This window comes from Saccostrea cucullata, unplaced genomic scaffold (genome assembly GCF_032062105.1).
Source record: "Saccostrea cucullata isolate Sc308-1 unplaced genomic scaffold, CSIRO_AGI_Scuc_v1 ctg3227, whole genome shotgun sequence".
NCBI lineage: Eukaryota > Metazoa > Mollusca > Bivalvia > Ostreida > Ostreidae > Saccostrea > Saccostrea cuccullata.
In genome coordinates, this window is record NW_026933237.1 from 39,346 (window position 1) to 57,436 (window position 18,091).

Here is an 18,091-nt window from a genome sequence, read left to right on the forward strand (position 1 = left end):
CATAGGGAGGTCCTATGCATAATTATATTGCGACAGCTTAAAGGGTTCTTGAGATATTTGTGGAAACGAAAGCGTTACAGACAGACAGACAAATTAATATCCCCACTTTTCAAGCGGGGGACAAAAAGAATCTTCTATAGACATAATTAAGAATAAGCATTCAAATCTTTATATCCATATCGACATCTTTTATTTCCTTCAGTATACATGTATACATTTAATTTTTACAAATTCAGTCAGGAGTATCCGACCCCCCCCACCCCCTTCCCCCCGAACTGCGCATGGTTTTTTTTTTCCCCTAAGCGTGGGACACAATTTCTCTGAATTAGCTTGTATATATTTGTCTTTGCCCATAACGCTACAGGGGAACCGTAATGCAAAAAAGGTGCAATTTACGTCGCAATATTTTTCGCACTTTTGGGGAGAATTTCTCCACTTTCTAGCATTGGTCAATCAAATAACTTTCACTCCCCAATTCTAGACACATTCTGTAGCAATTATATATATTTTATCCACCTCCCAACCATTTATAGGTTATGGTCAATGACAAATATATTTTAGGAATGACTCTAATTCTTGGCCAAATTATCGAGTATAATCTGGTTTGGGTCAGTTTACGCTTTATAATCCGCAAAGCGGATTATAAAAAAGCGTAAACTGACCCAAACCAGATTAAACTCGATAATTTGGCCAAGAATTAGAGTCATTCCTTATAATTCAACTTTAAAATAATTAACCAACTTTGGATGTAAAATTGTGTTGCTTTTTACGAGTTCAAATTTACCGCACAATAATACAACCGTAGTAACGGAAGTGATGTGAAGCAAGGGAAGGTAATAAATGATATATAGATCTAGCAGCCATGATGTGTGTTAACATGAGGTAAGATCGAGTTAGTGTTTGAAGTTAAAGATACAGTTATAAAATCTTGAATTTTCCATGGATTCCGAGGACTGGAAATGAGGGGATTGCATGGATAAAATGGATAAGACTCGACATTTAGATATATCGACGACGTATTGTCAATTAATAATGACAATTTCCATTCCTACGTCGATACGATATATCCTGGTGAGCTTGAGATAAAGGATACCACAGAGTCCGACACTTCTGCTTCATACTTGGATATTTTACTTGAAAAAGACACTAATGGTTATCTAACAACCACCAAGCTATATGATAAACGTGATGACTTTAACTTTTCTATCGTCAACTTCCCTTACTTATGCAGCAATATACCTTCATCACCTGAATACGGAGTATATATATCTTAATTGATTCGATACGCAAAAGCATGCTCTACGTATGAACAATTTCTAAAACGAGGTAAATTATTGACAGGCAAGTTGATGAAACAAGAATATCAGCAGTCTCGTTTAAAGTCATCATTTCGTAAGTTCTATGGTCGATACAATGACCTTGTCAGCAAATACAATTTATCATTGAGTCAAATGCTGACTGACGTTTTTCATACCAATTGTTAGTCCATTATTTATACACTGAATTGACGACGGATTTTTTCCGTTATTTCCTGATCATGACAAGGAGCACACGGCGGGTGTGACCGGTCGGCATGGGATGCTCACTTCTCCATGGCACCTGATCCCACATCTGATGTTTCGGGGGTCCGTGTTTACTCTTCTCTTATTTTGTATTGTTTTAATGACTTTGAGATTGAATACTGTTCGTTATCTCCATATCCTTCTCATGATTAAGCTGGGCGTCAAGGGGGTGTGTCCCCATACCAAACCAGATTATACAAAATATTTTGCGTTCCTTTTTGGAAATCAACCAATGAGTTTCGAGAATATAAACAAAATTAAATTATAAAACCATAACACTACATATCTGAAGCTAGAGATAACGAACAGCATTCAAGATCAAAAGTCCATTAAACAATACATATTAGGAGCAGACACCTAACACGGATTCCCAAAACATTAGAGATGGGATCAGATCATGATGCCATAGATGATCTCATACCGCTACCGACCGGTCACACCTGCCGTATGTTCGGAAAATAGCGGGTAAATCCGTCGTCTTTTCAGTGTTTAGATTAATAATTTTCTATGATGCTAATATCAGGGCTCTGCGCCAGCCACTCCATTGTATTGATATGGTTGTTTTCCATAAAAGCTTTCCTTGCCCTAGAACGATGAATTATCATCTTGAAAACGTATCTATAATCTATTGTCTGGAAAGTGTCTTGCTATAACTGGCCATAGAATGCCTTGTTCACAAAAATTTCTTTAAATTCGGTGCACATTTGTTTCAGACATTTAAGCATGTCCATTATTTTGAAAAGAATTTCCATTTTGAATTAATAAACAACGGATTTTTTAAGACCATCCGATGACTATTCTCAGCCATGATTTTTTGGGGCAGATTTTACTTACTTTTAGATTGCAGACGATAATTAATGACGTATTTAATGTTAACAGGAAGTAGTAATCAATCTAAAAATATTCAAAGTGTAGCATTAAATCGTGTCTACACCGAAAATGCCAGCTATAAATAACGCCAACATTTGCATTCATACGTAAACCAACGTAAATCGTTTGGATACTTTTGTCCACCGTTTATCATTTGACTCAATGATAAATTGTATTTACTGAGAAGGTCATTGTATCGACTATAGAATTTACGAAATGATGACTTAAACGAGATTACTGATATTCTTATTTTATTCTTCTTTGTCGAGCCCCGTGGGGATCCGGGTTAGAATAGGTCCTCAGTACCCTCTTGCTTGTCGTAAAAGGCGACTAAATGGGGCGGTCCTTCGGATGAGACCGTATAAACCGAGGCCCCGTGTCACAGCAGGTGTGGCACGATAAAGATCCCTCCCTGCTCAAGGGCCGTAAGTGCCGAGCATAGGCCTAATTTTGCAGCCCTTCACCGGCAATGGTGACACCTCTCCATATCAGTGAAATATTCTGGAGAGGGACGTTAAACAGTATACAATCAATCAATCAATCTTTGTCGAAAATTTACCTTGTTTTAAAAATTGTTCATACATAGAGCATGTTTTTGTGTATCGATGCAACTGACATATCGAGACTCCGTGTACAGGTGATGAAGGTATACTGCTGCATTAGTAAGGAAAGTGGACGATAGAAAAGTTAAAGTCATCACGTTAAATCATAAACCTTGGTTTTAGATTACCATCAACATCTTTTGCAAGTAAAATATCCAAATATGAAACAGATGTGTCAGACTCTATGGTATCGTTTATCTCAAGACCAACAGGATATATTGTATCGACTTAAGAATGGAAATTACCATTGTTAATTGACAATATGTACGATATATCAAAATATCGAGTTGAATTTCTTACTTGGGCCTTCTGCAGGGCAAATATTTCAATAGTTCTATTCAATTTCATTTTTCTAAGACAAAATATATCAATGATATCTATGTACATTGGGCGTTCTTAAAGACAAATGTTTTAATTATTTCTAATCTGAATCATCTCTCAAATGAATATTAACATATTATTGATTTCTAATTTTGATCTCTTTCAAACAATTTATGTCAATGATTTCTAATCTTCCTCCTGTTGAAAAAGTAAAAAAAAAATATATTGATTTTTTTCTGTAGACCTTCTTATCTGACAAAAAAATACATAAAAGTTCTCCATTTTGGCTGGGCTCTCTATTTGATGAATATATTCTGGACCTGTTGTGAGACAAATACATGTACATGTATGTCAACAATTTCGACTCTGGACCTTTTGCTATACAAAAATTGTAAGAGTTTCTGACATGGATCTCAGAGAGTCAATTCTATAGTTCCTGTAGTCAAATATGTCAATGATTTAATTCTACCTTGTTCAGTCAGATCAATATGTAAGGACTTTTGTATCAATGTGTTCTGGACTTTTTGTCTGAGACAAATAAGTAATATATACATGATTTCCACTCTTTTTTATGTTAGATAAATATATGTTTTTTATGCGCCCGGATCGATAGATCCGAGGCGTATATTGTTTTTGTCCTGTCTGTCTGTTTGTTTGTTTGTCCCCAAACTTTAACCTTCGCCATAACTTTTGAACCATGAAAGGTAGAAACTTCATATTTGGTATGCATACTTCACTAATTAGGTGCTTTCAAATGACACCAATATTAATGACCTTGTGACCTTGAATGTGACCTAGATGCTAAAAATAGCTTTTCTGTCTGAAATTTTTAACCTTCACCATAACTTTTGAACCATGAAAGATAGAGACTTCATATTTAGTATGCATACTTCACTAATAAAGTTCTTTCAAATGACACCAAGGTCAATGACCTAGTGATCTTGAATGTGACCTATATGCTAAAAATATCTTTTTCGTACCTTTCACCATTATTTTTGAACCATAAAAGATAGGGACTTCATATTTGGTGTGCATAATCCACTCATCAAGTCCTTTCAAATGACACCAAGGTCAATGACCTTGTGACCTTGAATGTTACCTATGCTTATATGCTAAAAATAGCTTTTTCGATTTTTGTTGCCGCCGGGCGCATTGTGTTTCACAAACACATCTTGTTTTCATAAAGTTTTAAAATCTGGACGATCAATCGGACAAAAATTTCAAATATTCCTTTTCTAGACTTTCTCAAACAAAAACAGAACGTCAATGATTCTTAATTTTGATATTCTTACAGACAAGAATTATATCACTAATATCTACAAAGTTCCTATTTCAGAACGTACCTTTACAGTCTTCTCCATCTGAGCCATCTAGGTCAAGGTCAGACGGCACTTCAGCTTTGTAATCTAAAGATAGATATATTGAATTTAGTAATATTTAAGCGTACGCAGGAGATAGTATGAATTAAATGTTATGAAAAACTAACCTTTTTTATCAATAGTTTTCGTTGGATCTAATTGGCTTAGCTGTTATGAAGAGACCCATAAATGCAAATCTTCCACAAATTGTTTTAAAATTATCATACCAGCAAAAAAAATTTATATTTTCCCCAAACCAAAAATATTTGATCAAAGGAAATCTGTAATATAGGAGTAGAATTTAGTCTTACCGTCCTTAAAATACAGACAGTTATCTTCATCTACTAAACCGTCTTGATCGTTGTCTTCTTCGTCACCAGGGAGGAGCTGGTTTAACGTTGGAAGCTTGAACAGAGAATTTAAAAAGGGGACTATGTAATGCATCTTCGATTGAAATTTGATTATTTAGACAGTTGCATTTACTTTATTCGTAGCCATGAGGATAGAAATCATAAGCTGGAGAAAAATGTCATTCTAAAACAGGGGATACCTTTTTAGTTGATAAGTATAGAAGAGAAAGAAAAGAGAATGAAAAGTTTCTTTGGGTTAAATAGACAGTCTTATGTTGTATTAAATGTCAACAATGTTACATCTAGACAAATACGAAGCTGTTTAAAAGTTTACTTCTATTCAATTTTAATATCACACGTATCACAAATAACCTTTTTCATTATTTGAGAAATGACAGAAAAAAAATAAAAATTCGTACGTATTCTCTAGTGGATATTTTAAAATTATATGGCCATCCGTTTTGAAACAGGTAAATGTTGTTATTTTCTTCGTTCTGCCAAGTTACGTCTGATGCTGGTGGAACATAAACAAAGTTAGTGCCGTTTGAACAATACGGCGTAGAATCCGACGTGGTTTCTTTCTGTCTAAAGTAAACCGCTACAATCACAGGTTTGTTGGCAGTGATGAACAAAATGGAAATATTTTCTTTCCATGTATAAGTTTCATTTTCGCCCATATTTTGCAACAAAGCGTTTCTCTTATGAAGCAGTGTGTAGTTCAAGCCTTCCATTGTGCCCATGTCAAATGTCAATGCTGTGTTTCCTTCTGTTGATACCATTATGAACTCTTCCTCTATGACGTTTCGGGACTTCATCAATTGGAAATAAGTTCCGGATGAGGGAAGGGGATGATTTATAATATATTGGTTATTTCTGTCGTATATATAGCACAAAACTGAAATGACTTTGTTGGCGACGATAAACATTCCCGTAGCCATAGAAGAAATTCTTTTTTGTTGCATCCTTTGTATTGTATCGGATACGTTCAGCTGTGGTATAGCATATGAGGTTTTGTCAAACAAACTTAAAATCAAACATTCACTGTCGGCATCATCAGGGGGTAAAGGTGGGAAAGTAACGATATATTCCGTACTTAAAATATCAACGGGAGGTACAATAAAAACATTTGTATCATAGTTGCTATCAACCCCTTTGTACTGACATGATAAAGATAGTTCTCTTTGGTTCATAAAAATGATCACTGGAGAAGTAGCATTTAAAGATATAGAATTATTAACAATACTACGGAGTACGTCCTCGCACCCAGTTTTGGTATGTTGCTTTATGATGATTTTTTTTCCGGAAAAAGTGTGTTGAGAGTCATATCCACCAATTAAACAGAAAATACTTGTGTTAAAATCATCGTTAGGAAGAACAAATAAGGTACCAAAGGTGTCACGGTTCTCTGAAACAAAAGCTAAAGATTACAAATTATAAACTAGTACTCGCTTGATTTTAAATAAAAATGAACATTGAGAATATATTTGAGAACAAACAACCCTTTTAGTACATACAGTCATATAAAGCTACAGTCTGTTCTGGAATTCATAAATTTTACAAGCAAGTTATCCAGAGTTTGGTTCATAAGAAGATACAAAAACATATCAAAGCTAATTATACAAGTTTAAGATGTCAATCAAAAGAATAAAAATACACTGTAAAATTATCATTTGAATTAAAAAAAAAATATTTTAAACTCACCTGAGGAAATATCTCCAATACCTGAAACTATAAAGGAGGTATTAGTATACGGTTGTGATAAGAGCATATAAATAAAATGATATTGGATTTAGTATTGTATTTCATCGCTTAAATGGTGATGATGATGATGATTATCATGATGCTGATGTTGACGATGATGATAAAATGATGATTATGATGTTGATGTTGTTGATGATGCTGATGTTGGTTATGATTATGATTTGATGATGATGATAATGAAGATGATGATGATGGTGAAAACGGTTACATTTCCTGTTAATACTCACAGCAACTGAAAATTTCTTTTAACTCTTCTGTGGTTAAGTGGCTTTTATTTGGCCATACGCTGTCACTCTGAAAAACATAACAAGCACTGAATGCAATGTAGTCTCTCTCTCTCTCTCGTCGCAGTTGCCTAGTGGTACGCCTCAGGTTTATTCTCATTTTATTTTGGTTTTATTAATCATAAGGGTTTAAATTACTATACAAATTAATCATAATAACACATTTTATCAGCAAAATAATTTTATCCAATAAATACAGCTCATATTGCTTTAAACCTTGATGACAAGTTAGACTAAAAGAAAGCATTAAATTGTTTCAGAAATATGATTTTTGTGCAATGGAATGTGTAGTATTATATAAGAAATCAATATTGTGCAGGACGAGAACAATGTAATTTTGCTTCAATCTAAGCACATAAATAGTTCTTCCATCGCAAATATGAACGGCAAAAGTTTAAAAGTGTTATTATTTTCTATTATTAAAATAGTTAATTACAATTCTTCAACCAAAAATTCCGTCATCAAAGTTGCAGTTCATACTGCAGAGCAAATACGGAAATCTAAAAAAAAAAAAATATTAAAAATTCATCAGATGAAAGATCAGATGCCATGGATGAATAAGCAACCCGCTTCGATCGATCACATCCACTATGTGCTCTTTGTCATGATCGAACAAAAGTTAAATTCATAGACAATTCACTGTGTGAATAATTATAAAGGTCTTCTACTTTTACCAAATATAAAAAAAACGTCAATCAACATTCTACAGAACGATAGGTTGCATTTTCAACTAAGGTCAGTGTATCGACCAGAACAACATCGAGGGATATACGAGGGGTTATCAAAAAGTTCGTGGACTGATGCTATAAAATTAGTACTATGTAGTCTGTGCTTCCAAAATTTATATGGAATATAAAACAACAAAAAATAAAGAAATATTGAAAATTTTAGCCTGATACGTTCGTTATTTTCCAAATTATTATAAAATGAAAACGACAATATATGATCACCCGGCGCTGTCGTCGTTTATTTTCATGACGTCCGATAACGTCATTGTTTTTCATTGTCAGCTTCTTCTTCCTCATATACTTTCTTCATGAGAAACCCTGTCCAGAGCTGAGTAAGGACTTAAACCTGCCTTGTATATATGACTTAACAATGTCATGAACAGTGGCCTTCAATGAATATAATATTCCAAATGGATTAATACATTGGGAGAGATCCTCGCTTGACTGTGCCGGCATATTTTGCTTTTGGGAGTTCAATATCTACAACGCATGATCAACGTCATTTTTTGACGTGATTGATTTTTCACACCTTGACTGCACATCGACATTAACTGTGTATCTTTTTTCTCTCTGAATCTATTTTTACATTAAAAGACAAGTACTCTGGATGCATTTTATTTCTCTGTAGCCAGTTTCAACATATTTTAGGTCTATACCAGTTTTTTTCAGGGGCAAAACTTTATAGCATGTTGGAAACGGAAACCCCTCCCCCTTTTGACGTCATTTTCAAGGCCTCATTTGTTTGGACATTCCGTGTAAAATTTGCGGTAAAATTTCACAGACCTTCCAGAATGAAGTGAAAATTTTGTATTTTATGGAACAATTATGTCCAGACACATACCTGTTTTAACGGGATTTTTGGATGTCAAATGACCATATCAAAAGAATTTTTCTCAGTTACACATAGGTCGCAAAAACGTTGTGTTCGAGGTTGCGCCGCCTGGACATACCATTGCGTATAAAAACATCACTTATTTATTAAAAAATAAAATTCATGATTTATGGTTGATTCTTTAGATAGAAAAGATGTTGCTTACTAGATATTTTAAAATTCATTGATGTGCTTAAAGCGGTTTTAATTTTATGACGCTAGTCCACGAACTTTTTGATAACCCCTCGTAGTTGTATAAAGTTTTGAAAAGTCGTCCATTTTGATGTTATTGAATTTTGTAATTTTTTTATTATATCAAAATCTAAAATTTCATGTGAGTTTTACGAATGAATTTGTTTGTGTACACTAATTTTCTCCATAATTGCTGTTCGAAAGGGACTTCGTTTGGAGAAAGTTTTATCCAAGCTATAAGTTTTTATTTAATGCCAGGAGATGCAAAAATATACATAAACTAGAAACGATCTCGTTGCGAGCAACGAGAGGTCTTCCGTCCGATTCAGGAAAAAAAAACCCTCGAAAATCGAGCTGAAAAGTGATAAAAATAAATTGCCACAAAGAGGATTGAATCCAGGTCGCAAGCGTGAAAATCCAACGCGCTTTTTTCTCTTTTATTCCCAACGCGCTTAAATTACGCTACTGGGTCAACTGCTCAGAATGTTTTTGTATATACTTCTTCAACAATACACCTGTCTAAGAACTTTGAAAGGCGCGCCACTATCCATAATTTCGCGCCAAACGCCACGAGTAAATCTTCACGCCTTTTCTTTGGAATGTTCCATTAAATAGGTGTGACAGCTTCGATGAAATTAAGAAAAAAAGAACGTTCTTATAGCCTAAATTTCGAGGTTTAGACAGTAGGCCTATATTTAACACATTGTACATATTCTATATCGTAGGTAAATAACACTAAAGACGTGAGATAGTTATCATTTTTAACTATTTTAAATTTCCCGTTTATCCCCAAAGTTAACTATCCCGATTAGTTACACCTTACTGAAAAGGTAGAAATGGTTCGCTGAAAAACCTCAAATGTCTCGCCCTACGACGGTCAAGGAACCAGATACCATTCATGTTCAATAGCTTTAAATATCTTTGAGAAAAGAATGTAAATATAAACTCCATTAAACGATCTATTAAAATATGATTTTCTTATTTTTCTCTTCTGTTTGTATAATCTGACACAAGTGTGCATGGGAAAACAATAGTTAAGCTTTATACTTCAGATATACATCGATATTGTCTCTTGAAAAACTATTTCTTATAACTATGATATACGATCTGTTTTTCCGTCGTGCAAAACAAAAATTTCGTATTTCATTTGCACTTTTAGTCCTTTCTTTCTTTGACAACTAACCAAAACCAATTATAGAAGACGTTTGAGAAGACCTTACATTAAATTTAAGTTTGTTACGTAAGTACGACGTGACAATCAAAGTATACCTTTATATTTCATTTATCCTTATGTTACTTTCGTTCAAGCAAACGCTCGGCTGCCTCCATAAACCCCTATTGCGAAATGTCGGAGTGGACAGAGACAGCCGCCATATTGGACTCGCTTCAGATTTTCAAATGCTAATATCTAGAGTATATATTTATATATATTCAAAAAAATTATATAGTAAGCATCAATGGAAGGGTTTCTATTAAGATTCCAAAAATAAATGAAAAATATTGAAAAACAAAAAAGTTAGAAAATACATTTTTTTTAATTCGCTTGTCCTAACGACCGGAAGTACTGACGACGAACGAAAGGTCGCGTCCTGGATAGCAAATATCTTGATTAATAATCTCTGAAAGTTTCACATTTATATCTTCTACCGTTCTTGAGATTAACCGTAGACAAAATGTCATTTTAAAATCAGAAAATGTCCCGTAACTTGGCACCAGAAGCGAATTTTCAAAAAATCTCTCGGAAAAAATAACTTCAGATAACGATACATAATTTCTGTAAATTTCATGAAAATCCATCCAGTAGTCTTCGAGAAATCGCGTGCACAAAATTTGGTGTACGGAATAATAATAATAATAAGAATAACTAGATACGATCTCGTTGCGAGCAACGAGAGGTCTTCCGTCCGCTTCAGGAAAAAAAAAACCCTCGTAAAATCGAGCTGAAAAGTGATTCAAAATTTTGGTCACAAGGAGTAGGTCCATTGAACCCAGGTCGCCAATTCGAATGCGCTTTTTTTCTCTTTGTTATCCCCAACGCGCTAACCATTAAGTTATTGGGAGTACTGCTCTAAATATACTTGTGTATACTTTTGCAACAGTACACTGTCTAAGAATTTAAAAAGGCGGGCCACTATTCATAATTTCGCGCCAAATGCCACGAGAAAATATTTGCCTTTTCCTTGGACTGATCTATTAAATAGGTGTGATAGCTTCAATGAAATATAAAAAAATAAAACGTTCTGATCGCCTTTTTTTTATTTCGACGTTAAGAAGGTATATTTAACACATTATACACATTACATATGTATCTAGCCCAGTTACACTAAAGCAATGAAACGGAAATTAAGTTTTAAGATTGACACTCAATTGCAACATACTACTTCGGTGAAAGTCCAAGTAGTTTTATATACATTTCATGTATCTTTATGTCAGAATGCTTTGTTATATATCAAACGGCATCTGCCTGGTGCCATATGACAACCTAACTATATAACTGACTATATAAGTCAACGACCTGCCTGGTGCCTCTTGATTTAGCCTTTAACATGGCGGAGTTGACTGCTTACAAGTTGCCATTATCTTGGGCCCGCTTCAGATTTTCAAATATTAATATCTAGAGTTCAGAATGACAAACCTATATATTCAAACAACTTACATAGTAAACATAAATGCACAAGGGTTACACTATGCCGTCACGAGAAAAGGGCCCAAAAATAAATGAAAAATAGTGGAAAACAAAAATAAATTTTGAAAATACGCTTTTTTTATTTTATGAGCATTTTAGTGAGGCGCTCCAAAAATAACTTTGACGTTACTCAGTGAAAACGTAATGACGTCGCCTGCGTCTAATTCATTTTTCAAAAATCTAAAAATTACATGTTATTACATGTTGTTATAATCCGTTTTGAAAGTTTCACTGTGATATCTTTTACCGTTTTTGTATATTTTAATTTTCCTGCTAATTTTGGACAAAATGTAATTTTTAAAAAAATCAGGAAATGAACGCTTTATAACATAATCAGTAGGAAAATAATATTTGTTTATATCCATACAAATTATTCTTTTTAAATAAAATAATCTAATTCAATTGATAAAAATAATATAAAAAGCAGTTGTAACACTTAAAGATTAAAAGAAATGTATATATAGAGAGAATCCGATGCAGATGTACACCGCGCGCAGAAATCGCAAAAAGCACAAAATTAAAAAAAATCTTATAAAAGCATAATAAACACACACGCACGTATCTTTATTCCCTATAACTGTTACGATAAAAAAACACCATGTATTTTCTGTATCACCGAAGAATTCAATTGAGAAATAATAAATTTAGATACGCCAAGATATGTAGATTTTTTTAAAACGTTTATTTTAAACATTCAAAAAAATGATTTACCACAATCGGATTTTAAAAATATTTTTGAATATTTTATTGAAAATGTTTAAAGAGGTTTCCATTGTTTATATAAAACGGCTTTTATGGAAACCTACTAAATAGGCAAATAAAGGACAAATGAATTTTAGGAAACAGCCTTGAATTTTCCTCAATTTATCTTTTAACTTCTTGTTTTTTTTAAAAAGTAAATTACAATTAAATTCGGTTAGAATTTTTTCTGCTGAAGGACCGTTACTATGATCTCAAAAAATGATTTATATATAATATTGTATAATTTAATCTGGGAATTTGCTGTTTTAAATTTTGAGAAATCTATTGAAACAAAAGAAATATTTAAGGGCAGCCCCTTAGGAAGCCATTTCAGTGGGGGACGGGGGGTGGGGGTGGGGTGGGGGGTAGCTATATTTTTTTCAGTTGTGGGCACTTTCAACCACCAAGTTTTACTTGACAAGCAAAACAATTTTCTTAAGGCCACGAACAGTCATCTACTCATTTTCCTCCGTGACAATGGCTAATTAACTTGATACCTTATAAGTTTTTTCACATTTCGATGCGATTGTCTTATCCAGTTATGAACTATTACGTCCAACATTAGTTAATGCTGTTAATTAAGTAATAGTATACCGCTCTAGTTTGACTCTCTTTTGCTGAAAATATTTAGGCAAACCATTTTCCCCGAGTTATTTCTTCAGAACATAGTAATACCAAACATATCAAAATAAAAAAAAAAAAACATTTGACTCGTACCTTCGCCTATCCCCACACAACTCGTTTAAAAAAGAGGGGTGGGGGTGGGGGTCAGTCAGGAAAAAAGAAATCTACCTTAAAAAACCTACTCAACCAAAAAACGGGTGTGTGTGTCGAAACTTGAATCCAATTTCGCCGTTGGGGAAGCGAGGGGTAGGTTCAGTCTTCTTTCAGTATCAATTTTTTTCTTAATCAAACATAATACAGTGCCTTATTCTTTTGCCCTATAGTGCACAAATTTGACTATGCTGCAACAAAAAGTGTGTATGTGTGTGGAGGTGGGGGGGGGGGGACTTTCAATGTACACCCCCTAACCCCCGTTGCTACTTGCGTGCGACCGTAACGGCCAATATTTTATTTAATAGAAGAATATGTGTTTGTTTATTAATTTCTTTCCGTAGAGTCATGTTAAGATTATGATATAAAGTTTTATCTTGGAACTTTAAGAAATCAATGTCGAGATATGCGGGATATTTTGATACATGTATCAGAGTTAAAGATTTCAACGCAGAATGTAACTTATTTATTTCAAATCATGAATTGAATAGTCAGTGATATATTTCACGCTCATTAAAGTTTTTAAAGATTTTAAACATTTTCATAACTTTTGGAAATTACACCCATAACAATTTGTCACATACGTTTGCTCTTTCAGTGATGTATTTGATGTTATCCAGAAATTCGTACGTCTTTTTGCTTAGTCTATATTTTTCCCCTTTGGTTTAAGATATCCTCATTCATAATATCACTGTCGATGTAATATTGTTAATTTCTTCAACATTGGGTATAATGCTTTTGGGAAAAGTCTACAATAGCTGTATTTAATTTCTTAACATATTGCAAAATAGGTTCCAGTGGGATTTCATCCATTCATTTCATCGGAACAATTTCAGAAATTTGAAACAATATTAATTTTTACCATACAATTTCTTTGAATGTATTTATTTGATCATTTTAAATTAATTTTTGAAACGAAATTTATTTTAGCAAAATTTTCGTGGCTTCTCCATCATCCGTATTTTTTCCCTTAGCATATTCTATTACTGTTAATTTAGTAAAAAAAAATATTTGTTTATGTAAAATTTTTGGATCGCCCATGTTACCAGCATCTCTATTCAATCAAAGAGTGATTGTGTCTTTTTATTCGGAGATCTTTTGGCTTGTCTTCTTAACCCCCCGTTTTTTTAACACACATTTTAAAATCGACAGTGTACCGAGAGTTGGTTATCGGGGTATATCAGTATGATAAACTATGGGTTAAAATTACCATGGATAAATACTTCTAAATTATGGTATATGTATTTTCAGGAAAAAAAGTAGCGCTTATAAGAACGGTAATTACTATATATGCATAGATCTCTCTCTCTCTCTCTCTCTCTCTCTCTCTCTCTCTGAAAAAAAATATACATGTTTATGGAATATACCTTTAAGTATCAAGACTTCTTAACATGAATTTAAATTTAAGCATTTGTAAATTGCTCAGAAAACAAATATGCAATATCTTTAATTTATTCATGCATAAACATCGTTTTAATCGCTGTTTCATAGCTAGCAATGTGAATGCCCAATGCTCCGTATATCTACATCAAGTTAAATACTTAATTATGAATAAATTTACGTACTAAATTGTAATAATATCATATACCAATTAAAAAATGCCCGCATCAAGTTTTAAACTTTTGTTACGCTTTGAAATTCAGTTTTATTTCTTGTTTACAAAATGCAGTCAACAAAAATTACTTCCGTGTTTACAATACCGCGACTTTGACGTCGTTTTCTGAGCATTGTGACGTCAAAAAAAGGGCCCTTTTCATATGACGGCAGTCAATTGGTTTCTGTTCAAAACTGAAGACACAAGCCAGTTGGCTGCACTGCCCCCTTGTACCTCAACTTAATCAATGATCATAAGTTATCAGATATCATATTGATAAAATACAACAGACTGTCTTTCTTTTGGCAACACTAAATTTTTAACAGAACATCATTTATCAATAATACTTGTATAATTCTTTTGTCAATTGACCAATTAATTAAAATATTTTTATTGATTAGCTATTATAATATAAACAAGTAACGGGGCGTAACTCCTAACCATTTCACTACTACGTGAGAGTCGAAGTAGTTTTTTACATTTCATATATCCTTAAAATCGTTTAATTTGCCGGAATAAACCCCTTCGAAATGGCGGATGACAGGCAGCCGCATCGACTGTGAAAATTTAATATCAGAATCAGACTAACCAATAATCAAACAACTTATATAGTAAGCATCAATAGAAAGGTCACTATTAATATTCCAAAAATAAATAAAAAATATTGGAAAACAAAAAAGTTAGAAAATACGCTTTTATAATAATAATAATAATAATAATAATAAAGGTCGGCCCTGGATAGTAAAATCTAAATCCCGAAAGTTTCACATTGATATCTTGTACCGTTCTTGAGATTAACCGAAGACAAAATGTCATTTTAAAATCAGGAAAGTAACTTGGCACCAGATAAGAATTTTCAAAAAATCGCTCAGAAACAATAGACACATCGCTGAAAATTTCATAATTCCAAGGTCTAGAAATCGCGTGCACAAAATTTTGGAAAAAAAATAATAAAAAGAATAATAATAATAACTAGATACGATCTCGTTGCGAGCAACGAGAGGTCTTCCGTCCGTTTTAGGAAAAGAAACCCACGTAAAATCGAGCTGAAAAGAGATTCAAAATTTTGGTCACAAGGAGGATTGAAACCATGTCGCCAACGTGAATGCGCTTTTTTTTTTTTTTACTTTTATATCCCCAACGCGCTAACCATTAAGCTATTGGGAGTACTGCTCTAAATATACTTGTGTATACGGTACTTTTGCAACATTTCACCTGTCTAAGAATTATAAAAAGCATTCATAATTTCGCGCCAAACGCCACGAGTAAATATTCGCGCCTTTTCTTTGGACTGATCTATTAAATAGGTATGAAAGCTTCAATTAAATTAAAAAAATAAAACATTCTTAGCGCCTTTATTTTATTTCGACGTTAAGAAAGTATATGTAACACATTATACACATTACATATCATATCTAGCCCAGTTACACTAAAGCAGTGAAACGGAAATTAAGTTTTAAGATTGACACTCAATTGCAACTTACTACTGTAACGTGTCGGACCTGAGCGGTCAGTACGTCCGTGCTCGGATTACCAAGTTTTACTGGGGATACGATTGAATGCAATATATACAGATAATAATATGACACCTGCCTGGTGTCTTTAAATCAAATGACCTAAGTGCTTTGTACAATTATATATCTTCAGTTAATACCGGCACCTGCCTGGTGCCATATGACAATTGCCTCACTATACAACTGACTATATGAGTCAACAGCCACCTGCCTGGTGCCTCTTGATTTAGCCTTTAACACCTGCTTGGTGTCTTACTGCTTACCAAGTTGACATTTTAACTCTAGCCAAGTAGCTACAATATACTTACACAGTATGATTTAACTTTGTAAGAGCTTCTCTGTCCTAATGACAAACCTATAGCTAACGTCACACAACTATATTTTAACAAGTCACAAACTACAGTAACTTTGCACAATTCGATTTGATTGATAAACCAATCGGTTTCTGTACCAAAAGTGAAGACACAAACCAGTGGGCTGTACTGCCCCCTTGTAACTCAAATTAATCAATGATCATAAGTTATCAGATATCATATTGATAAAATACAACAGACTGCCTTTCTTTTGGCAACACTATTATTATTTTCTAACACAACATCATTTATCAATAATACTAGTATAATTCTTTTGTCAATTGACCAATTAATAACAATATTTACATTGATTAGCTATTATAATATAAACAAGTAACGGGACGTAACTCCTCCAACCATTTCACTACTACGTGAGAGTCGAAGTAGTTTTTTACATTTCATGTATCCTTATATCAGAATCGTTTAATCAAACGCTCAGCTGCCTCCATAAACCCCTACTCGCGAAATGGCGGAGTTGACAGAGGCAGCCGCAATCTTGGGCCCGCTTCAGATTTTCAAATATTAATATCTAGAGTTCAGATTAACCAATAATCAAACAACTGATATAGTAAGCATCAATAGAAAGGTCTCTATTAATATTCCAAAAATAAATAAAAACTATTGGAAAACAAAAAAGTTAGAAAATACGATTTTTTCAATTCGCATCTCCTAACGACAGGAAGTATTGACGACGAACGAAAGGTTGCGTCCTGGATAGTATATATCACGATCTATAATCCCTGAAAGTTTCACATTGATATCTTTTACCGTTCTGGAGATTAACCACAGACAAAATGTCATTTTAAAATCAGGAAATGTCCCGTAACTTGGCACCAAAAAGAATTTCCAAAAAATCGCTCAGATAGATCAAGTTCATCTAACAACACATCTTCACTGAAAAATTCGCGCACACATGTCATTCCATCCAGTAGTCTTCTTAATAAGAAGAAGAAATCGCGTGCACAAAATTAGAGAGTCAAAAAAATAATAGTAGTTTCTTTGGATCCTATCATACTTGTTCGGAATGGTGACAAAATCATACCCTGAAATATGGATTGTCGTGTCGTCAATAGCAGTCACAATCGTCAATACATTGCCGTAAGGACGATCTCCTAAAGGGACCACCACGTAATGCGTTCCCCACAAGGTGATTGGTAACAGTTGTTCCAGAAGATATTCTGCTCCTCCTGAGTTGCTCAATGGTATACTTGCTGTGTAAACGATCAGCTTTTCTGAAGAAACAATTCGCGTTCCTGTTATATCACAGCTGTATGTTAGAGATTCTGTTTCGTAACTCTGCAGAGTCAGGTCCAACGTCTCATTTGGACACAAGTTTCCTTCGAAGTTTCTTTTTTCAGGGAATTTTAAGCTGACAGTTATATCATCGTTAGTCGGGTTGCCCAATCCCAGGATACTCCTCCATGTGATATCGTGGTATACCGGGACTACATATTCAGTGCCCAGATAGTCATCACTCAGAGCAAGGAACATTTCTTTTTCCCATGAAAGCTATAACACTTTTCTCGGAAT

General features: G+C 33.8%; 1 protein-coding gene across 1 annotated transcript in view; it reads right to left on the reverse strand.

Moving 5' to 3' along the window:
* The window catches only part of LOC134237758 (major surface trophozoite antigen 11-like), a 30,133-nt gene extending 12,081 nt beyond the window's left edge, over positions 1 to 18,052 (reverse strand). Inside the window, exons 1-4 of the mRNA XM_062719905.1 lie at positions 17,577 to 18,052; positions 6,047 to 6,155; positions 5,025 to 5,118; positions 4,699 to 4,761 (exon numbers count right to left, since the gene is read on the reverse strand). Coding sequence (XP_062575889.1) covers positions 4,699 to 4,761; positions 5,025 to 5,118; positions 6,047 to 6,155; positions 17,577 to 18,052 — 742 coding nt within the window. The remainder of the gene's footprint in view (positions 1 to 4,698; positions 4,762 to 5,024; positions 5,119 to 6,046; positions 6,156 to 17,576) is intronic.
* Positions 18,053 to 18,091: the final 39 nt, after the last annotated feature.